At 51.8% G+C, this 24,989-nt stretch overlaps 1 protein-coding gene and 1 pseudogene across 1 annotated transcript in view; both read right to left on the bottom strand.

The window, feature by feature from the left end:
- SACK1F (scaffolding CK1 anchoring protein F) overlaps positions 1-24,101 on the bottom strand; it is a 32,703-nt gene extending 8,602 nt beyond the window's left edge. Inside the window, exons 1-3 of the mRNA XM_028115580.2 lie at positions 23,604-24,101; positions 1,917-2,084; positions 1,269-1,390 (exon numbers count right to left, since the gene is read on the bottom strand). Of these exons, the coding sequence (XP_027971381.2) occupies positions 1,269-1,390; positions 1,917-2,084; positions 23,604-24,101 (788 nt within the window). The remainder of the gene's footprint in view (positions 1-1,268; positions 1,391-1,916; positions 2,085-23,603) is intronic.
- Positions 475-902, bottom strand: LOC114218449 (small ribosomal subunit protein uS12 pseudogene; annotated as a pseudogene).
- Positions 24,102-24,989: the final 888 nt, after the last annotated feature.

The following is a 24,989-nucleotide window of genomic DNA, read 5'->3' as shown; positions in this document are numbered from 1 at the left end:
CTATTTGAGAGAGAGAGCGCACACAAGCAGGGGGAGGGGCAGAGGGAGAGGGAGAAGCAGGCCCCCTGCTCAGCAGGGAGCCTGATGTGGGGCTCGATCCCAGGACCCTGAGATCATGACCCGAGCTGAAGGCAGATGCTTACCCGACTGAGCCACCGAGGCGCCCCTGTTATTGTTAATAATGGCTCTTCTCTGAGTCTTAGAGCACTCGGCGTCTGCAAACCCGCACACTTTAGCCACGTCAGAGGACTCCTGCCACTTACTGATTGCTTCACGGGCCAGGTCTCTTGCCTCACCTAGATTTCAGTTTACTTGGAGGACAGAGACTGCACAGATACAGTCTCTCATGTTCCTGGTAACTGACTTCTGAATCGAATTCAGGACACATTTCCTCCACACCACACCCTTACATTTCTTTTTCTTTTTCTTTTTGGCATATGAAAATTTATTATTGTCATGTTTCGCCATCAAGACTTACGATCTTGGTCTTTCCTTCTTGCCTCTGTATTTGGCAAAAAGAGAGACACTGGCTACTTTGACAACCTTAAAGTGAATTCCAGGAACATCACCGACAGTGTGACCTTTGCAGCCAAATCCAGCACCAGAACCTCATCATTTTCCTCAGTAAAATTCAAACAACCATCACTGGGTACAAAGGCTGTGACGTTTTTGCCATTCTTGACCAGCTGGATCCTGACACATTTCCTGATGGCCGAATGTGGCTGCTTGGCTTCAACCCCTGCTTTTCTCAGCGCAATTCCCTTTGCATGGGAAGCGCCTCCAAAAGGGCTGGCGCCCAGGGCTGTGCCCAAAGGGGCTTTCTTGTACGGTTTATCATGCCACTTCTGATGTCGTCGGCTATGCAGCTTCCTGGCAGTACAAAATCTACGACCCTTACCCATCCTGCCGGCGCCACAGGCCTGAGCAAAAGAGACCACACCCTCACATTTCTTTCCCAGATCTGGTTCATTCTGCTTCCTGATGATCCCACCCAACAACTAGCCTCAAAATGCAACCAGCTGCTGTGGACCACGAAAGGCAAGCCATGCTTAATGCCCAGGAAGAGTTGACCCTCTTTCTGGAATAATCCAGTAGCCAGCAATTTTGAGGGCAGGGACTGGCCAGGAGGCTCTTCTTTGGCATTAGATCAGATAATACCCCTTAATCCCATGACTATGGGGGCTCCAGTCCAGAGTCTTCCTGACCATGTACATTTGTTACCACAAATAAAGGCTTCCGGGGTTCTTCTGTGACCTGGCCTGACTCACCTGTAAGATCCAGTGGCTACTTTTTCACCATCTACCATTAGGAACGTTGATGACAGGGTCCCCTTGATCTTCCCCATGGGCATATAGAAGCCAACACCTGTCACAGAGCGGACACGGATGTTCTGTTGAAAAGAGGAGAAAGGCACTGTCACTCATGAGGCTCTGAGCCAAGTTTTGTGTGCGCAGAGGAGGAACCCTCTTATCTGTGGAACCTGCCTGTTGGTTCCTGTCTATACTAGACTCCGCTTCCTACAGCCGTAGAGGTGGAACCCCATTTGGAGAGCAAGAGGAAGTTAGCAAATCTTGCTCTGAGCGTAGATGAGCCCAGAGTGATGCCTGGCTGCTCCCAAAGCTCCCCAGAAGAGAACCATAGCCCTAGCTTTGATCCTGACAGTGACTCTGCAGGGTGAGCACCCCAGGACTGGGCCACAGCTGCCACCTTAGCCTCAATAGTCTTGAGATGAAATTTAAGCTGGGCATGTAATTTAGGGTTATTAATTCACAAGCAAGGTTTTAGACAGAAAGAAAGGTGTTGAGCATGCTCACCTGTGCGCCTGAACTGGGCAGAGGACGGGTCAGAGGCAGCCTCCATCTCATCTCCCGCTCTCCTTCCCCACCCTCCACCCCTACCCCAGTAGTACAACTTACCCGAATACGGAAGTCAGTGAGCTCTAGGCCCTGACACATTTCCAAGAAGAGCTTCACGCCTGCCTCATCCAGGATGATATATACTGGGACCCGGCGCTTAAAGGCAGCATCCACAATGTCTTGGAAGATATCGCCATCGGTGAAGAGGTCCATGACCACCGCAATGACCTGGATGGGGAAGGGCACTCATGAAGCACGTGGTGACTCCATATCTAGAGCGATACACCGTGGCCCAGAGAGGCCCAGCTGGGCCTCGGGAACTGGAGGCCAAGAGTCAAACACCCCATCTGCACCACTCCTGGGCTTTCCACGTCCACACCCATCTCTGAGCACATCTGAGCCCATAGATGGGCTCTCTGCTCTGAGAAATGCCTGGGGGTCCAGACTGTGCTACTTGTACCTCAGCCTTGACAAATCCCCACTACCCCACCCTGGGCATTCTTCAACAGCTCTTCAGAAGCCATATCAGGGAGACCTAGGAGGCTGAGGAAAGTTGGTCCTAGTGGCCCAGGGAAACAAGTAGGCTCAAGAAGATGAGATCACGGGCGCCTGGGTGGCTCAGTTGGTTAAGCGACTGCCTTCGGCTCAGGTCATGATCCTGGAGTGCCGGGATCGAGTCCCGCATCCGGCTCCCTGCTCGGCGGGGAGTCTGCTTCTCCCTCTGACTCTCCCCCCTCTCATGCTCTCTCTCTCTCTCTCAAATAAATAAATAAAATCTTTAAAAAAAAAAAAAAAGATGAGATCACTGAGAAGCATGGGATGGACTCATTACTACCATCTTCAAATCTGCTCAAACCCCTTTCTCTGCAGGCCTGGGTGCTTCGATCTCCCAAGAGCTGTGCAAAGTTCCATACTCCCCTTGGTGCGGTTTCACATAGAGCTCCACTTAGCTCAAACTCCCTTGGCCTCCAAGTGGCCGGGTCGTCCCACACTACCCTCAAGTTAAGGTCACTGCCTAGGACTCCTGATTTCCAAAAGCCCGTCCTGAAGATCTGTCCTGGAAGCTGAGGCTTTCTGCAGCCTGAGGCAGATCTGCCTTTCTGACCTTAACTTCCTCCATTTTCCTATGCAAACCTTCCTCTGCTCTAGTGGCAGGGTTTTCTTGCGGGCCCCAAGCATTGTGCATGTGATGCAGAGGAAAGGGCACGCTTTGGGGTCAACAGATCTGGTTATAATAACTTCCTATGCAAGTGACCTTAGGCAAGTCACTTAACCTTGGTGAGCCTCTGTTTCCTTATCTGCAAGGTGGGGATACCCTTTACCCTGTACTTTTATTTTGCCATCGAGATTAGATAACACCTGTAAAGCATCAAATATAGTACCTGGTATGTAGTAAGACCTAAATAAATGGTAATCACTGTACAGTTGAGGGATTCTGTTAGTTGTTGCCACTGAAAGCCTGAACGCTGAAGTCAGACAGACCAGGCCTAGTAGACCAGTTCCACCACTGACTCATCAGTGCCCCAGCTAATAACAGCACCTACCTCAAAGAGATGTTGTGAGGGAGATGAACCATGAGAGCGCTTAGCACGGTACCTGGCACATGGTAAACTCAACAGTGGTATCCTCCATCCCCACCACCCTCACACATGAGCTCCACCATCACCCTGCCTCTAAAGACCACCCCCCAATTCACACAGTACTATTTACGACTGTTCTTGGCTCCTACATTTCATACTCAAATCATCCATACGAGTTAACATTTACTGAGCCCCACAGGCAGAGGGAGGATCTAAAGACAAACTTTAATCCCTAACTTCAAGGGGTTAATCCCATTGGAATGATAAGCCATTTGCACTAAATAAGATGTGAGGCAAAATGAGATAAATGCTTTAAGAGATGTACAAATGACATGTGATGTGAGTTCAAAGTTGGAAGGGGGGTGGGAGGAGGGCCAGCGGGAGGGAGGGAGGCTGAATGATTACTTCTGGCCATAGGAGAACTTCTTAAGAAAGGCTTCATCAGGGAAGCTAAAATCTAAAGAATGGGCAGCCTCGGGGACCAGGATAAATGAACAGGGAGGAAAACCGAGCCGGCAAGTGGGCAGGGCTGCCATGCATGGGTATGCAGGTTGTGCACTGCACATGGGCTCTGGGCTGAGGGGGTGAGTGGAAGCTGTGTCTGCCTGAGGAAGGGACAGCTTTTTCTAATCTGCACAGAGCATCCACATGGGCTAGCAGAAGCCTATGAGGCAGGCATTTCAGGCGAAGAACACATCATAAACATAAACTGAGGACAGGGACTAACATGCACTGCGCACATTCCATGTGCCCCACACTGTTCCAGATGCTTTAGGTAAATTTTCTAATTTGATCCTCACAATAAGGAGGACTGTTCTCATTTTACAGATGAGGAAGTAGATGGAAAGAGGCTAAATGATGTGTCCAAGGTCATGCAGTTAGCATGTAGCGGAGCAGGGATTTGAACTCAAGTCTCTCAGACTCTGTGAGGTATTTTAGAAATATCATATCAAAAGCTGATTCTTTAAAAAGACCAAACAAGATAGACAAACTTCTGACAAGGCTGACAAAAACAGGAAATGCAGATAAAGTGCTGAGTAAAAACAGAAATAACCACACACATATTTACTTTTTAAGAAATCGTATTATTTAAGAAATAGTAAAAATGGCAAAAAGAATATTAGGACTATTTACACATTGATGAATTTGAAAGTGAGAATGACATGGTTAAGTCGTTAAAAGCAAATTAAACATAATCCAGCATAATCCAGTAAGGTTTATCCTGGAAATAGAAGGATGATTCCACATCAGAAAATCTGTCCTTTTAATTTATAACACTTATGGGGTCAAGGCGGGGAAATCACATATTATCTTAATAGGTTTTTAAAAGTATTTGATAACATGGGGTGCCTGGGTGGGCCAGTGGGTTAAAGCATCTGCCTTCAGCTCAGGTCATGATCCTAGAGTCCCAGAATGGAGCCCTGCATCGGGCTCCCTGCTCAGCGGCAAGTCTGCTTTTCCCTCTGCCCCTCACCCTCCTCATGCTCTTTCTCTCTCTCAAATAAATAAATAAAATGTTTTAAAAAAGTATCTGAGGGGCGCCTGGGTGGCTCAGTCCTTAAGTGTCTGCCTTCGGCTCACGTGATGATCCCAGGGTCCTGGGATCGAGCCCCCGCATCAGGCTCCCCGCTCAGCGGGAAGCCTGCTTCTCCCTCTCCCACTCCCCCTGCTTATGTTCCCTCTCTCGCTGTCTCTCTATCAAATAGATAAATAAAATCTTTTTTTAAAAAAGTATTTGATAACATGAGATCCCTATTTGTGATTAAAATACTCAAAAAACTAACAATAGAAGGGACCTTCCTTAACCTGATAATGGCTATCTACAAAAACCCCACAAGAAACATACTGAACAGAAAAACATTAGATGCATTCCCGTTAAGTCTCAAGAACGTCAATAATACTTTCACCACTGCTATGGTAAAAAAAAGTATTGGAGGTGCTGACCAATGCAATATGAAAAAGAGAGAGAAGGATTCGAAGAAACAAAACTACCAATATTTGGAGATGATTTTTTTTTTTTTTTAAGTAGGCTCCATGCCCAGTGTAGAGCCCAACGTGGGGCTTGAACTCATGACCCTGAGGTCAAGACCTGAGCTGAGATCAAGAGTCAGACGCTTAACAACTGAGCCACCCTTGGAGATGATATTTTTATAGAAAACCCAGCAAAATGCAGAGGGACATTATTAGAATTAACAGGAGAATTTAGCAAGATTGCCAGATACAAGACAAACTAACAAAGGCCAAGAGCATTCTTATACTACAGTAGCAATCAACTGAAAAAGGGGGAAGGCGGAGAAAAAATAAGATCAACATTGCAATTTTAAACACATAGGATTTAAGAATACCTTTATGGAGAAATTTGGAAATCTCTATTCAAGGATATTTTAAAATATGTGAATAAATGAAGAGATAAATTATGATTCAATATTTGAAAAATATTGAATTCTCCCCATATTAATAAAATTCAATGTAATTCCAATGAAAGTCAGTAAATTTTTTTGAGGAACTCAAATAATTCTAGGATGCAAGGAAGGATAAAGATCTACAATAGCTAAGTCAATTTTGAAAAAGAAAAGCTGAGGGACGCCTGGGTGGCTCAGATCGTTAAGCGTCTGCCTTCGGCTCCGGTCGTGATCTCTGTTCTGGGATCGAACCCCGCATGGGGCTCCCTGCTCAGCAGAGAGTCTGCTTCTCCCTCTCCCTCTGCCTTTCCCCCGCTGCTCGTGCTCGCTCTCTCAAATGAATAAATAAAATCTTAAAAAAAAAAAAGAAAAGAAAGAAAAGCTGAAAGGGGTCACTTTTCCCACCAGATAGTGAGACACACTGCCGAACCATAGTAATAAGCATTGTGGTGCTGAGGCAGGAAGGAACTGAAAAACACACCAATGAAACAGAACAGAGACCAGAAACAACTCTGTGCCATAAACATACAGAACTTTAAGTTTGACAGAGGTGGAATCACAACTCAGTGGAGAAAGGATGTTGCTTAGTAGATGTTATTGGGAAACTGGCTTACTATTGAGAGAAGAAGTGTATTCCTGTCTTACACCGTATATAAAGGTGGATTTCAGGTAGGCTAAATACCTAAATGTTAAAGATAAAACTAATAAAGGAATTGATAAGATAGGTTAAGAGGATTTCTTAAGAGTCTAAAAGCACAAGTCACAAGGCAAATGAAATTTAAAAAATAATGCATTTGGGGCGCCTGGGTGGCTCAGTCGGTTAAGCGACTGCCTTCGGCTCAGGTCATGATCCTGGAGTCCCGGGATTGAGCCCCAAGTTGGGCTCCCTGCTCAGTGGGGAGTCTGCTTCTCCCTCTACCCTCACCCACTCATGCTCTCTCTCCCTCTTTCTCTCTCAAATAAATAAAATCCTTAAAAAAAATAATGCATTTGACAAATTAGGGATTTTCTGTTCAAAGGAGGATGCCATAGATAAAGGCAACTGTTGACAAGGGAAGAGATATCTGCAATGTCTACAACCAAAAGGAATGAATAATATACAAGGGATCCCTGCAAATCATCAAGAAAAAGACAGGGAACTAATTAGAAAAATGGGCAAAGGATATGAATAGGCGATTCTGAGAGGAGATACCTGAATGGCTAATAAGTATAAAAAGAGAAGCAGACCTCATTAGTAATCAGAAAAATTCAAATTAAAGCAAAGAGATAAGAGAGAGAGAGATACCGCCTTACAACTATAAGATTCACTAAAAGTGAGAAAGCTGGCTAATCCCAAATGCTGGAATCCCAAATGCAGGGTAAACCACATGCACTACTGGTGGGAGGGAACACTGGTGCAGCTACTCCCTTCAGCAGCGGGCAGAGCGTGGTGGATTTAAGAATGTGCATAACTGGGGCGCCTCAGTGGCTCAGTTGTTAAGCGTCTGCCTTGACGCTTAGGTCATGATCCCAGGGTCCTGGGATCAAGCCCCACATCGGCGGGAAGCCTGCTTCTCCCTCTCCCACTCCTCTTACTTGTGTTTCTGCTCTTGCTGTGTCTCTCTAATAAATAAAATCTTAAAAAAAAAAAAAAGAATGTGCATAACTCAAGTCAGCAATGCCATTCCTGGTCATGCACTCAGGGAACCTCTTGGATCTTTGCAACAGTCTGTAAGGGGGCAGGAACAAAGACATTCGCTGCAGCTTTCTTTGGCACAGCAAGGAGTTGGCAACGATTTAGATGTCGGTCTCTAGAAGAATGGGTAAGGAAAATGTGAGGAATGTGCATTGCAGAGTGCTTGGTAGCCGGCAGAAGCAGTGTACTGGTTCCAGTGCAGAACCTGGATAGTTCTTTTGAAAATGGAGAGTTTGATATAAAATGTCAGGGAATGAGGTCTCTAGCCTAATACCATTTATGTAAATAAAAACGCATGACATAACATAACACTGCATGTTTTTCAAGGGTACAGACATGTGCAGGGACATACACTGAACCCCTTAGGGTGTCTGCCTGTGGAGGGAGAGAGGATTGGAAGAAAATAAAACAGGAGGCGCCTTCTGTGGATGGATGATGGCAGTGGCCCATGACCCAAGGGTCGCAATCAGCTCTGCACTTCAGGTCCAAAACAGACAGACAAACCCAAAGCAGGTGGCCAGGGCAGTTCAGGGTAGTGAGTACAATGGGGTTGGGCTGGGTCATGGAGGGTTTTAACTGGACGCTTCGGGCTCCACTGCATCAGAGCACACCCTCCTCTCCATCTCGCCGGGCTTCTGATACCTTCCCTCCCAAGTGCTGAGGTCAGAGGCCATTGTTTGCTCATTTCCAAACTCTCTACGGTGTCCAGGTCAGATTCAACTCTCAGTGTATTGCTGGGGAGTGCTTAACTGGCTTTCAAGCCTCTTCTGGATTCACACTCTTGCTTTCCTTTCACAATTGCAAAAGCAAGCAGGGAGCTGGCCACCCTCACCCCTACCCAACCCCACCTGGTGGAGGATGTGATGTGAAAATGGATCAAGAACTGGAGGGACAGATGAGTCCCGAGGGCCCCGCTTCCAGGAGGCTTGGTCTGTGGCACCCTGGCGAGAGTCAGCCATCTGTGTCACTACCAATTAAAGAGTGAAATATCTGTAGTCAGAAGACAAATCAATTGCTCTCTGACTCCTACAATCTCATTGTGGAAGAGAAGTGATAATTACCCTCCGCTTTGGTCTCTGGAAGGCACTGCTTGATATTCAGCTCCGCAGCTTCAGCCCCAGGAAAACCAGCTCCCCTGCTCCCTCCGCCCGTGGTGTTCAATGTGCCACGTGAGCAAACCCAACTTCGAGACTCCCAGTGCAAATGGGAAATGGGGTTTGAAAAGAAGGACGTCACAGGCTCAGAACCCGGGGAGACAGATTTTGTCAGCAGAGAAAAGTCACCCCCCTCCCAGCAGCAGGCTCCCAGTGTCCTTTACCTGGTTACCCACTGATGTGCAGCGCCCGGGGGGAGAGGTTAATTCAAGGCGGCAGGGGTTTTTAGAAGCTGTGGCAGGCATCATGCTGCAATACTTCTCATCAGGTGTTTGGTTAGCTTAATCCTGCCTCGGCGTGGGGGGGGGGGGCAGCGGGGCAGGGGAGGGTTAGGAAGCCTCCGAACTCCCCTCCGTCATTTACCTTTAATTACATGGCCAGCTTTTCAGATTCTCTGTCTGGATTCCTTAATTGCCATTAGATAGCAAAATAACCAAAGGACTCCCACCTTCCCCCTGCACTCTAAGGCAGCTCTGCTCAAGACTGCTGGGGACCAGCACCCCTGGTGTGTTTGGATGACCCAGACTAGACATGGGGTGTGGATCTCACCGGCCTGCCCCACAGGCACCTCCAAAATCAACATCCTCTTGGTCACCCTGGCCAGAAGCCCGAGTCTACTGGTCTCCTCCTACTCCCCCACTAACCACATCTGATTGGTCGCTGAGCCCAGCAGGTCCTACCTGCTCCGTGCACCTTCTGTGGGTCAATTCCTTCCTATTCCCACTGTATTGCTGCTCTCACTCAGGCCCCCTCATTTCTTACTGAACTCCTGGAATAGCTTCCTAGTCTCTCCTTCTAGTCTCTGTGCTCCGACTCATTCTCCACAGCAGAGATCCCCCCAGACAACAGCCTCATGAACCGGGGGGGGGGGTCCCAGGGCCCTCAAGAGAGGTCCAAACTCCTTAGCTTGACATTTGAAGGGCCTTCTGATCGGCCCCTTTCTGCCTCTCCAGCTTCATCTTGGGCCACATCACCTCTGTCCCTTGCATTCAGCTATGCAGAATGACCTACCATTGCCCTAACACAGGGTTTCTCGATTGTGGCTCTACTGACATCTTGGGGCCAGTACTTCTTTGCTGTGGGGGGCTGTCCTGTGCAGGCTATTTAGCAGAATGAAAGTAGCATCAGTCCGAGTGGTGACAACCAAAAATGTCTATAGACACGACTGATAAATGTCTCCTGGGGGCAAAATTGCATCCCCCCCCCAAACCCTTCGAGAACCTCTACACACATCAGGTGGTTTTCAGCCGTTTTGGTCCTACCCCTTCCATACCCCGGTGAAACTCCTGTGCAGCATTCAAGCTCAGCCAAGAATTTCCTGAACTTTTCCCTACCTCTACCCAGCAGTACTCGCCACTCCTTGCTTCCTGCCCATGTTGTATTCCACGCAAGTGCGAGGTCCTTGACACTGTATTGTAAGTAACATCTGCTGAACAGCTCTGTCCCTCACTGGGTTGTGGGCTCCTGGATGGCAGGAATCATGTGATTCGTCTCAGTCTCTACCCTCAGGGGACATCTCTACACAAAATCAGTTCCCTGTGTTTGCAGAATGAATGTCTGCATGTTGTATTTGTGGGGTGCAGCTGGAGCTTTGTAGTTATCTCTCTTATTTCATTAATGACAAGGCACTGAGGTGGAGAAAAAAAATAATACCAAGCAAGATTCCTGGTTAGATCGTCTTGCTGGAAGGCAAGAGTTAACACTCTTCCTCAAGGGTTCACAGAAGGGAAAAGAAGTTGGGGCCTTTTAGGATAGCCACCTGAGCGACAGCTCAGAGGTCTGGTCTCTCTGCCTCTGTGCTACCCACCCAAGATCTTAAAGGTGCCGCCAGGCTCACGTGAGGACAGTACTTTACCAAAGTACATCAGGCAGGGAGACTGGGCTGCCAGCAGTTATGTACAGCGAGCACCTCAGCAAAGAGCCCGTCCTCCCTGGGATGGGATGCAAGGCACTAAGTGGAGCACGGGCACATGTCAGCCCCACGAAGCCCCTCGGCTGTGCCTGCGCGCAGGCCACCCCTCGGCACTCAGCCCCTGTGCTGGAGGGCACGCCAGGCGCGCGGAACCCCAGAAGGAGGAAACTTCACAGCTGGAGCCCAGCTCCAAGGTTAATTTACTCTGTTGGGCAGAAGTGGGACTAAAGCCTGAGCTTCTGACTGCAGTCCTGAGCTTCCCCAGAACACCCACCTATCACCCCCCAGGTGATGGGGACAGGGCAGCTCTGGGCACAGATCTACTCTGGTGAGTCCCCCAGTCTGCTCTGGTCACACAAAACCAGGCTGCTTCGGTGGAACAGGACAATAGCGCGCTCTCCTTCACAGCTTTCCCCAGCACCCTGCTGACGTGGAGCAGCACGCACTGGGGCGGGTGGGGCTGCCCTTGCTGGCAAAGATCCACGCCTTTCTCGCACTGCTCCGTGGTGGGGAAAAGCAAGAGGCCACAGGCCAAGCCTGTTCATCGCAATGGTGCTGGCTGACAGTCACCTCTTTCTGGAGAGGAAGGGATGAAAGCCCATCAAGGTACAACCCAAGGAAAGCCCACCAGTTCCTGCATCCTGCTGATTACATATGTGAGCCTGGGGCTCGACGTTCACCTCCCAGGGCTGTGGCGAGGCTCAGAGGAGGTCATGCTCATGAAATCCCCCGAAAAAGCTGTACGGTTATAGGGTGTCATTAAGGTGACCCCTTAATGGGTGAATGAGGCTAACTCCCCCCACCAGAAGCCTTAAGGTTCCTCGGGGTAGGGAGGACGGCAGCTGGCCATCTATCTGGCAGCCCAGGCAGTCCGTTTGGGACCAGAGAGCAGTCCTTTCCTTTCCTGTGGAAGGTACTGCTGCATCAGCCAGCCATGAGTCTCCCCTTATCTCCCCAGCGAGGGATCAAGGTCTACAGGGCAGTGGTTGTCAAACTTCAGTGTATAAAGAATCATCTGGGGTGGGTGGGGGTGTGCTTGCTGAACATGCAGATTCAAGGGTCCCATCCACAGAGATTCTGATCCAGCAGGTCCTTAACGAACGCACTTTAGCAACACCCTTCCCCCCAGGTGATCTGAATGCAGGTGGCGGATAGGTCACACTTTGAGTCCTGACTGGTGTTTGCACAAAAATACACTCTCTGGAAGCAGACAGTCTTACTGGTTGTATGGCCTTGAGTGAGTCATTTCACCTCAGGCCCAGTTTCCTCAAAGGGGGAAGCGATGCCTTCATAGAGTTTTTCTGGGTTTTAAGCGAGGTAACGCAGGCGGCGCAGGAGCTCGGGGCTTGGCCTGGTGTGAGCCGCGGGTACAGGCTGGTGCTGTCTTCTCAGAGGCTGAAAGCAGAACGAGGGGGCCATCACTTTGGAGGAGGGGCAGCAGAGAAAGAGAGCCAGGGAGGAGGCGCCAAGCTCCCAGGGAGCCGTCTGCTGGGAGCCGCCCGCAGGCTCAGACATCAAGGTGGAGATGTTTTTCCTTTGTTCAGCACCATGCCCAGCAGGCCCAGCCTGGGGTGGTGATTAAAGCCTAGACAACACTACATTTACAGAAAGGTCAGAACTTGAACTAATTGAGGGGAAGGGCAGCTCAATTAAATGAAGAGTCTGCACGATGCACTGTTCCTCGAGCGATGCCCGGTGTCTCTACGTGCCCGCCGAGCAGCCAGAAGGCAGTAAGCCCACGGCTTCTGGAGTAGTGGGGACCTCGGCGCGGCCCCAGGAACCCCACCAGCACAGCTGCCAGTGGAGCCCAGCGAGGTGTTGCTGGAGGATGGAGACAGCTCATCTCGGGGGTGGGGGCACTTGGCGCTCGGGGTACACCGGACATCCTTCTGTCATCAAGGCTCCCTCTGAATTATCACCGATCTCGTACAGGTAGGGTGTGAACAACTGAATCAGAAAGCTTTCCCTGTCTGCTCCCTGCGAGAGCCAGCGGGGGAGGTCTGCACAGCACCCCCGCTCCAGGAAGGACACCCACGGAATACCGCCTGGCCCTGCCCCCACCCCCTTCGCAGTGTCCCACCCTGGGCTCCAGATTCATTCTGCTAAAGCCCCAGTCCAAGAGCCTAGTGCAGTGGGGAAAGCAGACTTGAGTCAGGGATCCCACGCTGGCGGGAAGACCTCTGAATTCTGCCTGTAAAGTGAAGCTGCCTCATGGTTCTGTGAGGAAGCACAGAAATGCAGTGGTGCCTCCACAGAACGAGGTATGGGGCTGCCCCCCGATGGCCAGGCTCTGCCCTTTCTCCTTGACGGTGCCTGGCACACAGTGGGGGCTCAGCAGTAGCTGGATGGGAGACCAGCTCAGGCAGTCCCAACTGCTAGGAGTTAGTTGGACAGTTGGTCAGGGTCCCCAACAAGAAAAGATGGAGTCAGGACAGCTAAGGTAAAACAGCACTGCCATCCTGTTCTGCAGCTTAGACAGGACCCGCCCTCACATTCTGCTTTGCAGCCTTGCAGAAATGACTTCTACAAAACATCCTAAAATAAGACAATTAACCACAAAGCATTTGTCACCATCACGGGCAAGGGGCAGTTAAGACCTAAGCCCCCAGATAACAGCCAAAAAAGACCATCAGCATGTAGACATAAACCTAATAGATAGACAGATACGTGACCAAAGCCCTGATTGGCATGACTCAGCACAGCCTGTTTGCTTAAGATAGTTCCGCAAGAGAGCTCATAAAAGCCCTAAACTTAGAAACTCCAAGTGCAACCCTCTTGGGCCCCCCTCCCTCTCGGGGAGCTTTATACTATCACTCAATAAACTTTACCTTGCCGCTTACCACTCCTCATCTGCTCTACCTCTTCATTCTTCAAAGCGGTGTGACCAAGAGCCACAGGCACTAAAGGCAGAGAAATCCTGCAACACAATCACTCTCCCTCTTGGCAGGTGGACCCAGCAACATAACCCTAAACAAGTCATTGCCCTGCTCAAACACTCTGGCCCCAGGCTGCCTACAGAATCGAGCCTTTCGCCCAGCTGAAGACCCTCTAAATGTTTCCAACCCACTCTCCCCGCTGACAATAAATTTGCACCACATGAAATCACTCTATGTTCTCCAAACACACCAGCGGCCCCCCCACCCCAACACACACACCTTGTGTCCTAAGTCATGCTGCCACCACCCTATCCCCGTGGTGATGGGAATGCCCTTTCTCCAGCGTTATTTCACTCTTCCCAGAGGCTGTCCCAGGATCATTCTCTGTCCCCAGCCCTGAGGGCAGTGTGTGCCCTTCCCAGGATGCTTGTCTGCTCAGGCCTGTGTCCTGAGCCCCTGGGGGGTGGGGACAGAGACCTGTCATTCCCTCCTATCCAGAGCTGATGCGCAGGAAATGTTCTAAGAAGACCTCCACAGTAGGGGGCTTCCCTCGGGACGCTGAGGAAACCATTTGGACCAGAGTCCCGGCCCACCAAGAGGGCAGAGCCAAGACCTGTGGAGTCCTATTCTCCGCCTGGAGGCCAAGTTGCCCACATTCCACCAGCAGGGCATCTGTGCTTTGTCAGCGGAGGCTTCCCAGCTGTCTGTAGCCCTGTTACATTGTTTCAAGCTCACTAATTAGACATCATTAAACACTAGGCTCCCGTGATGCACTAGCAGCCACAGGAGCCCAATTCCGTCCAGCCAGCCTGCTTCCCCTCCCGACCGCTTGGCCTCTGGGCCAGGCTCTGCTCCTGAGCCTGCAGGTCATGTCTCCCCGCTGTGTGGTGCTGGGACTCATTCCCGGTTGATCTGACCCTAGGAGGCTGTCTCCCTCTTGACACCCGTACCCCAGACTAGGTTGATGAAGGGGACAACATAAAGGAGACCCAGGCTGGCTCTCCAGAGAAAGAGAACAGACTGTACCCACGTGAGCAAGGTCAACTAATTCAGCCGTGAAGAACCATATGTGACCCGCTAGGGAGTAAGCATAACAATTCTTTTTAAGATCCGAGGCCAGCTTTTCCGTGCCCCACGGCAGGCTTCTGGGATGACTTCCCTGCACTAAGTTGGTGTTAATTAGTGAAAATTATCTAATGCAAGCTCATTTTAACATTAGCTTAAAGCTAAACATAATTAGGAAGATAAATCAGCTGCTAAAAAAAAATTCGGTGAAGATACACAGATGATTTTTAGGATCAGCTGCTGGTCTGGGTTACCGGCCTGGAGTTCTGAGCATTAGACAATACATGGGCAGAGCAAGGCAGGACTCGGAAAGTACCTGCTGAGGTATTTCTGGATTGATCCACCAGGGCAAGACAACTGGGGCTGGCAGTTTACCTGGGGGGTTTTAAGAAGCAAAAAGGACAACTTCGTGGTCACTGCCAGGTGATGCTATCTGGGGGGGGGCTTCCCCAGAGAGGAGAGTGCAGGGAGGGGTGCGCTTGGGGAAGGTGGCCCGGAGGGCGTTGGGGTGCAAGGAATAAAGTGAATCTGTGCACTCCCTGGCCTCGGCCTTGTACAGCCCTGCCCTCTGCCCACCCTCCTTCCACATTGGCTGCTTCAGCTGTCAACTCCTGGGAGGCCTCTGCCAGCCCCATACTCTGTGGGAATCAGAGTCCGTTCTATCCAGCTCCGCTGTTTACCAGCGGTGTGACCTTGTTTCCTCTGAAACTGTTTCCTCATCTGTAAAATGGAAAGTTGCTGGCTTGCTGTGAAAATTTAATGAAACAATATATTCTAAAAGGACCAGCACCTGCATGGCTGGCACTGAAGTGTTGTTCATGAACAGCCATCGACCTCCTCCCCCAAATGCCCCATGGTTTCTTTTCTTTTTACCCCATTAGACTTAAGGTCAGGGTCCACATTTTATTCCGCTGTATATTTCTCGAACCTGGTACATAATTGGTCCCCAATAACATGCTGAATGAATGAACAAATGTGTGGAAGCTCCAGGCAGTCTGGGAACCCTCAGGGGAAGGGGGGAGTTAAGAACACTCATAGTCTGTCCTCAGAAACCCACCAAAAAGTAAAGAACCCTGGTCCCTGCCACCGCCCCAAGCATTTGCAGACTCACTGCTAGAAAAGAGAACAAAAAGAATATCCAGAGCCTGCCACATACCCAGGCAGCACTCCGAGGGGCCCCACAGAATGAGGACCACCATACAAGCTATGCCGGGATGAGCTTACAGATTCTTGGAAACTTGGTCCAGAGAGACTAATAATTAGAAAAGCCATAGGCTCTACTCCGGGGCTAAGATTATGGGATCATTAGCAAGTCCACAGACTCCAAGAGATTTCAGAGAAGGAAAAACAAAACTGGGGAAGGCAGCAGCTGCCCCTAAAACTGACTGGTCATGCACCTGGGGTGGTGAGGTGTGGTGGGGGAGGGATTAGCAGGGATCGCTAGAGTGACTCAGGGAGGTGGGGCTTGCTCAGGACAGTGCCAAGAGCGCAGGCAGGGGGAAGGCAGCCAGGACCCACCCTGGCTCAATTGTTCTCTGCCCTGCTCCCCATCTCCACCCCCCTCCAGATTGGAATACTGCCCGAGAACAGGCTCTGCCTTGTGCACTGTGAGAAAAGGGAGGTGGATCTGGCCACCAGCCAAGGGGAGGCAGCATCCTAGGGGCTGAGAATATGGAAGAATTAGGGTTGGTGGCAGGGAATCCCATCAAGGTCTCAGCTTGTCCGTGAGGTCACATGCCACGGGGGTGGGGGGGGCAGAAATTGGCCATTAAGAGGACAAAGTCGGTCCCTGGAAGCTACCTACACCCAGTTTCCAGGTGATACCTGCCCCAACGTCTCCAAGTCGAGAGAATCTTCTCACCCATTCGGCACAGATCAGAGCATGCTGCCAGGTCCTCGTCTGTCTCCAAACTAGTCTGTGAGCTTCCCAAAGCCTGGCTGGCAGCAAATACACTTTGTTTCTGTAAGTTTCAGAGGAAGAGGTGGCCCCAGAGGGCAATCCCCAAGGGTAATGGCATTTGTCGCAGAAGCACACAAGCCTTGAACTCAAACCTGGGTGGAATCCCAGCTAGCCTCTTCCGAGTTCAATGACCTTGTACTTTCCCCGAGCCTCTGGGAAAACAGCACCTCCCTTGTGAAGTGCTGAGGGTTGGATTAATTAAAGGAAATAGGGTAGCACCCATCTTTCAACAACGTTAGCCCCTCTTCATAGAAATCCCTTTTATCTGCATACGTTACTCATCTTTTTTCAAAGTGCTATCTCCTAGTCTTGCTTTAGAGACTCAGAGCAGACTTGTGAAAGTAAGCAAGAAGGCAAGAATTATCCCCACTTACAGATGCAGAGATGGAGACCTGGCAAGGTCAAACGATTTGCCCAAGGTCACCAAGTGGGCGAGGATAGAGACAACCTGAGCAAGAATGAGGACACCCAGGCTCCTGGCTCCCAACTGTGTACTTCTGTTGGCAGTGGCCAGGTCTCCTGAGACCGCAGCCCAACAAACCCGGATCTGCCCCCCACGAAGCCAAGAGAAGGTCATGAAGAAATCACCCCTTTATTGAGACCCATCTTTGATGTTTGAATGCCCTGGGAAACAACCATCCTCAGAGTTTCAAGGACCCAAAGTGTCAGATTTCAGAGGAACCAAGCATAGGCCTCCTTCTCCTCCAAAGAGAGAAACACGGTCGGCCCCACCGCGCCCCACTGCCCAGCTATGAAAGCTTTAGTTCCTGAGGAATATTTCCAGACTGCCCTCAGGCTCTTTGGGCTGGGCCTTGCAGCCAGTCAGCCCCTTCTGGATGACAGCACGAGGGGAACACCCTCGGGGATGCCCAGTTTAGGAACTGGGGCACCTCTGTGACTTCCTGTCTTGTCTCTGCCCACGGCAGATCGTAGAGAAGACCTTTGGCTGAGGATTCAGAGGCCACCGCCCTGCAGATGGTGGAGCAGGCAGGCAGCCACTCTAACAGCCACCCCCAAATCAAGGCTGACAGGTAAATGTGGTGGGGTTGGGGGGGGGCAGCAGGCAGCTGGTCCTCTCTCACTCTAAGGAGGAAAAAGGAAATACACCTGCACAGGGCCCCCAGCAATGAGAAGTGACTCCTAACACCCCTAATTCATCTCCTGGCTGCAGCAGCCCCACTTCCTGGGAGGAAATTCGGCCATGCTTCCCTCCCCTGCTCTGAAAGAAGACAAAGAAGGCAGCAGTTACTTTCCAGAACAATTGACATTTGTGGTATCCTTAGCTTTCCCACGTAGTTTCCTCCTTGTTTTTCAAAACCGTCCAGAAATCTAGGTATCATCGTCCCATTTTGCAGGTCAGAAGCCTCACAGAAGGAAGTGCTTTACCTAAAGGAACACAGCTAGTGAGTGGCCAGATCTGGACAGAAACCATGACCTTTCAATTTAAAGGTCTTTCAAGGCCTGTCCTTGACCTTGACATGAAGCTGGGTCTCCATTGCTCAGAAATTCTGGCTCCTGGGACGAGTGATTGAGTATAAAGAAGACATGCTCAGAATCCAACAGCCAAAGAGCTCGGGGCTCGGCAGGGGTGCCGCCGGGACAGGCTGGGGCGAGATCCCGGAAGGGCTGGCAAGCGCTCAGTCCCTGGAGCTGGAGCTGCAGCTGCACCATTACCCACCAGCCTCAGTGGGACAGGGACTCTGGAACTGCCCTGGGACTCTGAATCAAAGTCCGTTCGGGATGGTTACTGGTGCAGGGAAGAAGGGTTTGGTGGATCAGACTTTTTTTTGTTTTTGAATCTGCCGCATGTCAATATCTCAATGCTCAGCATGGGGCTCGGCACAGAGACCGTGCTCAGTACTCTCTGCTGGGTGTCCTTGAATGAGGGGAGTGCTGATTGAGGCTAATAGAGGAAGATAGTGGACTCTACTCAGTGGCAAACACTGCCACCTGCAAGGTGAGTCTCCTGGCATGGTGAGCCAGAGACTCCAAGACTTTGCCATACCCCCTGGGCCCATGTTTCCAGCTGTTCACCCCCATCAACTGCCCAGACCTCTAACCAAGCTGCTAACCTGGCAAACCATGGCTCCTGCTCTGGTGCTTTTCCCCAAATCCTTCTGCCCCCCCCCTCCCCAGTTTACAGTGTTCTTTTCTCTGCTGCCAGACAGTTTGTTACAAGGGGGATTAAAGGGGTCCCCTGGGTAATGTGCAGTTCAATGGGGGCCTTCTCCAGACACTTGCTTCTCTAGAGGAATGGAGAGAGGCGGATGGCCAATCGGAGACAGTTTCCAACCATTTATGCAAATCACTGACCGCCTGTGACCGCCAGGGCCGTGCAAAGGAGACTCAGAGGAGTAAGGTGGGGTCTCACTCTTCCAAAACTACCAGTCCCTGAGGATAAAATGGGCTCTCCCAAAGCGAGCTGTGTGCCAGGCACACAGGTGAACAAACAAGGAGTCACGTCTGACAATAAAAAGGTCACTTTTGTTTGTTTTAGAGAGCATGTGTGGTGGGGGGGGAGCTGCAGGGAGGGGCAGAGGGAGGGAGAGAATCTCAAGCAGGCTCCACGCCCAGTGCGAAGCCCCACGTGGGGCTCGGTCTCATGAGCCTGAGATCATGACCTGAGCTGAAATCAAGAGTCGAACGCTTAACTGACTGAGCTGCCCAGGTTGCCCCCAAAATGGTCACTTGAATTGAAAACTTGATAAAAGTGCCAAGGAAGAGGTAGCACCTGGCCTGGGCCCTGAAAGAAGGGAGACAAAGCCACAGGCAGGGGAGGGGGAGGGCCAGGCCTGCTACCCATGCTGCTCTGTCGCCCATCAACCAGGCAGGTCTCCACTGCAACAGGAATGAAGAGCTCCTGGTTCTTCAAAGCTGCCTAGTCCACCAGCCTCCCTCTCTTGGGCTGTGTTTGTAATCTTCGCGGGGTCACTTGTGATTCTGACCAGGGACCTGGGGAGGCTATATAATCTCCTTGTCCTTGGTCTAAAGACAAAGCATTTCACCCCTTTGGACCTCAGAGGACTCTGCAGAAATGAAGATAATACTCTGTCTCACATGGTGATTGAGGCTCAAAGGACACGGGGCAGCCTGTGGTAGGCAGTGCAGTGCATCTGGTGTGGGACCCAGGAGAGCAGGGCCAAGGGTCAGTCTTTGAGGTAGGGAGCCAGTAAGTTTTCTATTCTATAGGCAACGGCTCTCTAAACTCACGCAGGAGCCTCAAAAGCAGACGCACAAGGGAGCCTGGGTGCAAAGATGGGTGGAGGCTCTGCCTTGCTGCTGCGTTGGGACACGCTTGTAGCCAGATCCTCAGCGTCAAAGGGCCTTCCCTAACCTGGGTTGGCGTTAATGCCCCTGCAGCCACGCCCTCTGGCAGGCCTTCGCATACTGTATTCTAATAATGGTTTAGAACACTATTAGGCTACTTAAGAGCAGGGGTGTGTTTTATATGTCTGTTTTCTACTAAAGTGCTTAGCACACAGTAACCTCGAACTATCTGTCCAGTGACCAGATGAACATTCTCCTTCCAAACGACCAGTCCATCCAAACTGCAGCTGATGGGTCCTCTCCCTCTGCTCTTGTGTGTGAGAACCCAAAGCTTCCCAGTCTACATGTGATCTCACTTGAAGTCCCCCCGCCACCGGGCCCTCTGCGGTTACAATGATCTTAGCAGCCCAGACGGCAGCCCCCTCCCCGGGTCATCTCTGTCAGCGTGAGATAGGCCAGGGACTCATTGCTCGGACCCCGAAGACACCTTTTCTGCCTGCAGGTTAAGCAATGTCCATCATTCAGTGACACTGAAATAGGGGGAAAGGCAGCAGGAAAAAACCACACCCCACAAGTAAACATGGCCAGTTAGCCAGCAGAGCCTTCGGCCATCTGCAGAGGCCCCACCGATGACCTGACTGCCTGCCTCCAAGGCCTTCCTCCCCGGCCACCAGCTCCCACCTCCACACCCGCTGCTGGCCGGTTTCCTCACTGCCCTCTGCCTCCTCCCACCCCCAATCCGATTTTCAAAGTGTCCCCCGAATTAGGCTCCTCTCTCTGGATCCCTGAGGTTCGAAGCCTCCCCCCCCCCCGGTCTGTGGCAGTGGGTTAAGTCCCAGCCACTCCCCTGAGCCTTAGTGTCCTGTTTGTCACTCAGGAATAAAAATGACAGCACCTCATGAGGTTCTACTGAAGATGAAAGGAGAAAAAATCTGAAACTCTCTGGGACACCACTATGTGTGTGTGTGTGTGTGTCTGGTTGCCTCCCCACGACAGTCCCCCTCATGGCGGCACAGAAACCACCTCACAGCAGCCCGACTCCCCCTGCGGACAAAGCAAACTCCCTCCCTCGGGGTGAAAAGGAAGGGGGAAGAACCTAGAGTAATAATAGCTGCGGAAGGTTGCTTGCCAGTTGGACAAGCTGGGGTCAGTCGGGGGCAGGCAGTGCTCAGAGGGTGTAGCCTTTACAGCAGAAGCGAGGGATCTGGGTCTTTGCATAACCAACCACATGACCTTTGGGCAAGTCCCTTTCCTCCTCGGTCCCTCAGTTTCCTCACCTGTCAAACAGGTCAACATCTCTGTCCTACCTACTTCAGGGGGGGTCTCTGAGAAGAAGGTACTGTAGAGCCTGGAGTGACAGTGAGTAAGGGTGGGGCCCAGAAGGCCTGGGAGTTCAGTGGGGCAATGACAGGGTCAGAGGCTGCCTCTGCCAGGGGTGTGCTCACCGGCTTCTGACTCAGTTTTCGGATGCTCGCACCAGGCCCCACACAGTACTCCCCCTAGAAGAGCTCTTTCCTCTTGCCAAAGCTGCTTGCTGTTTTTTTTGTTTTGTTTTGTAAACGATTTTATTTATTTATTTTGAGAGAGTGCGTGCATGTGCAAGTGGAGCGGCGGGGGGGGGGGGACAGAGGGGGGGGGGAAGCAGACTCCCTGCTGAGTGTGGAGCCAAATGACTCTGGGGCCAGGACCCTGAGATCATGACCTGAGCTGAAGTCAGACGCCTAACTGACTGAGCTACCCAGGTGCCCCCAAAGCTGCTTGCTGCTTTGAAGGAAAAATCTTTTGCTCCTGCTCCCAAGTCTCTTAATGGAGAAATTGCCCATTCCAGTTTCCTTCTCTTTCCACTTTCAACCGTGCAATTCACCTCCCTCAGGAGGCCTTCCCAGATTAGGCTCAAAAAAATGCTTTTCTTTCCAGCATGCCCCAGTATTTGAGTTAACTGAGAGCAAAAACCACAACTTATATCCTTCTATGGCCGGAGCCTGGCACACAGTGGGCACTCAGGAAGTAATGACTAGTTAAATATGTACGTACTGTTCTCATTCACAATTGTTAAAGTTTCTGTTGTTAAATTTTAAAGAGCTAAGAACACTGCATGACACAGGAGACTCCTGACATCCCACGGGGGATTAGCAGCCCCAGTGGGCAGGGGTCCTGTCTCTCCCTTTCTGTAACAGGGGCACACAACCTGTACCCCAGGTTGTGACCAGGCTAGCTCCATTCAAGGCCCTTGGTTTAGTCCTGCTGCACTACCACCAGACAGCAGGGCAGGATGGCACAGTGATTAAGAGCAAGGACTCTGGCTTTTGAATCCTGGAGCAGCCACTTACTTGCTCTGTGACCTTTGGCAAGCAACTGTTCTGAAACAAAAAAGGCAACTATCCATCTCACCGAGTTGTCGTGAAAAGTAAAAGAGAACATGAAATTATTAGCACAGTGCCTGGCACATATGAAGTGCTAACAAATCAAGGCTTTTAGTATTGCATCATGAGACCTGACCCCTTACCCCAGCTGCACAGTATCATCATCCTTGCCTTTCTCTTTTGCAGAATGCAGTATTCAAAGAAAGCTCAGGCAAATAAGGAGGAATTTCTTAGAGAGGGAGAGTGGAAACATGGACAGTGAAAAGTTAATGCTTCCTTCTGGCAGCCAATCTAGCCAACAACCTGCATCACCCCTCCCAGGAAAAGGAGTGTCCTCACTGGTCTTTCTGGGTTGGTCTTCCCTCCCAGGCCACTTCAGCCTCCGGGGGTAACAGGACTCAACCACATCCACTGAGCTGAATTAGAACGGTGAGCCCAAGCCACTCCTGTTGTATATTCTGCACCGGGCGCTAAAGGTGCTGGTGTTTCTAACAAATCTCTGTGTGGGGGAACCAGGTTTAACAAATAAAAGTACAGAATCCTCCATTAAATTTGAACTTCAGCAAACAAAGAACATCTTAGTATCAGTATGCCCCATGCAATGTTTGAGGCATACTAATACCAAAAATTATTTGTTGTTCATCTGAAATTCAAATTTAACAGGCTGTCCCATGTTTTACCTGGAAACCCTACCCAAGTTGCCCCTAGGCAAGGGCACGGAGTAAAGATTAAATTCTTCCCCCTGCCCCACAACCTACTGGTCCACCAGTATCCTAACTAGCCACTCTGGAAACATCTCCTCCTTTCAACCCCCAAGCAGAGAGACACGGTAAGTGAGAGCTTGCCTGACCCCCAACCCCAGTTGTTGAGTCCAGTGATGTGCCTTGTCAAAGTGGCCAGCACAGAGCCAGGCACATAGTAGGTGCTCAAAATACATTTCTTCATTTAATCCAGGCCTCTTGACTTCTAGTACTGGCCCCCAAGGGGGTGTGAATGCTAGTCCAGTCTTGACTCTGGGGGCCCTCCTAAGAACACCATGGCTGGGGTAGGGGTGGGGAAGTCCCACCACCCAGTTCCTGGGGTTGACTGAAGACCAAATGAGAAAATGGCCTGGGGTAGGTTTTGTAAATCCCTGGGCAGCACATGGGTTATTATCAAGACCTCTGAGAGGCCCATTGTACCACAAAGCCCCACAGCCCCCACTCTTCCCTACAGAGAGGAACCTGACAGGGAAAAAGCAGCACAGAGCGGAGGAAAGCCAGCCCCTCTGGACACTAATAATGACAACTGTCTAGCACCTTGTGATTTGCCAAACACGTCCCCATCCATCCTCTTTAGAGGCCTCACCAGCCCCTCGGCTTAAGGGAGGGTTCTGGGCCCATTTTCCAGAGTGATCAGGAAGTCCTGCCCCAGGCCCTGCTTCTGACGTGGGTCCTGGTCCAAGAGGCTGCCCCGGGGTGGGGTGTCCCACCGGTGTGGGGGGCGGGGCCTACCTTCTGGGCCTGTTGGATCATCTGCCTGACCACCTGCTTGAGGTGGGGCGCCTTCTCCTCCTTGGGCGGGTGGGTGAAGAGGGTGATGCGGCTCACGCCGCGGTAGACGCCCGTGTCGGTCCAGCCCAGGTCCAGAGGGGGCACCTCGGTGTCGGAGCGGTCGGGCCAGTAGGCCAGGGACTCGCCGGGCTCGGCCGGGGCCTGCGCCGGGGCTTTCGCCTTGGCCTTGCTCTTGCCCCGGGCGGCGGCGTTGGCGGCGACGGCGGCGGCATCCTCGTAGGGGCTCCAGGCGGCGCGGAGGGCCTGTTGCTCCCGGCTGGAGAGGAAATCCCGCAGCTGCTCCTTCTTGACCAGCTCGCGGTAGGCCCGCTCGCCGCCGCGCAGCAGCGCCTCCAGCGCGGCCCGCCTCCGCTCGCAGTAGTAGAAGGCAGCCTGCGCCTCGGTCACCCTCTCGTTCACGTGCGCCTCGTCCAGGCAGCTCAGCTGGGACTCGGCCATGGCGCTGCGGCCGCCCGCCCCGGCCCCGGCCTCGGCCGCGGCCCCGGTCGCCCCGCCGCACCTGGAGCTGAGGGGCGGGGCGCCTCACCGGGCCGCGAGGTCGGCCAATCGGCGCGGGCCGGGGCGCGGGCGCGGCCGTCGGACGGGGAGGGTCGGCCGCGCCCTACGCCTCGGGGGGCGGGGGTGGTGGTGGTGGCGCGGGCCTGGAGCCGAGCCGGCGGCCTGGGGGTCGGGAGTGGGCTAGTTCCCGGGCGGGACGCGGCGGGGCCTAGGCCTGAGGGCCCGGGAGCTCCAGGATGGGCAGGAACTTGCCGGGGTGGGGGTGGGGGGGTCCCGGTTAGACGCACGTGAGGCCTCTGGCCCGCTTCTGCCTCCGGGCCCCGACCCCCCGGTGGCGATCTAACCCTTCCTGCGGCCTGGCGGGGCGGGACACGGAGCAGGCGCGCGTTCATCTTCTCCGCAGTTATGGCCGCGAGCAAGTGCTTCGGTCGGGGTGCCTCGGGGGTAGTGGATCTCACCACTCCCCGCGTGGAGGGTCTGGGGGCCCCTGCTGCCAGATGGGATTGTGACGGCTGGGGGGAGGTGGTTGTGTGCAAAAGCGAAATGCTAATAAAACCCTCAGCTGGCGGCCCACATGTCTCAGTTCTGAGATCAGAGGGCTCCAGAAGCTGCCAATACAGCACCTTCACCACGATAAAAATTTCTTTAAAAAAAAAAAAGAAAAAAGTCCAGATACAGCAAGGATTTAAGCTGCTGTGGTGGAATTCCCCCCCATTTTAATTTGAACTGACGTGTGTGTGTGTGTGTGTGTGTGTGTGTGTATTTGGGCAAGATAGGCTGCCAGAGGCCTGATTACTATATTAGTGATTCAAAGTGCATGTTTGAGCT

This window comes from Eumetopias jubatus, unplaced genomic scaffold (genome assembly GCF_037043125.1).
Source record: "Eumetopias jubatus isolate StellerSeaLion01/CBP00866 unplaced genomic scaffold, mEumJub1_p1.0 scaffold_8, whole genome shotgun sequence".
Classification (NCBI taxonomy): Eukaryota; Metazoa; Chordata; class Mammalia; order Carnivora; family Otariidae; genus Eumetopias; species Eumetopias jubatus.
This window is presented reverse-complemented; position numbering and strand designations above follow the sequence as displayed.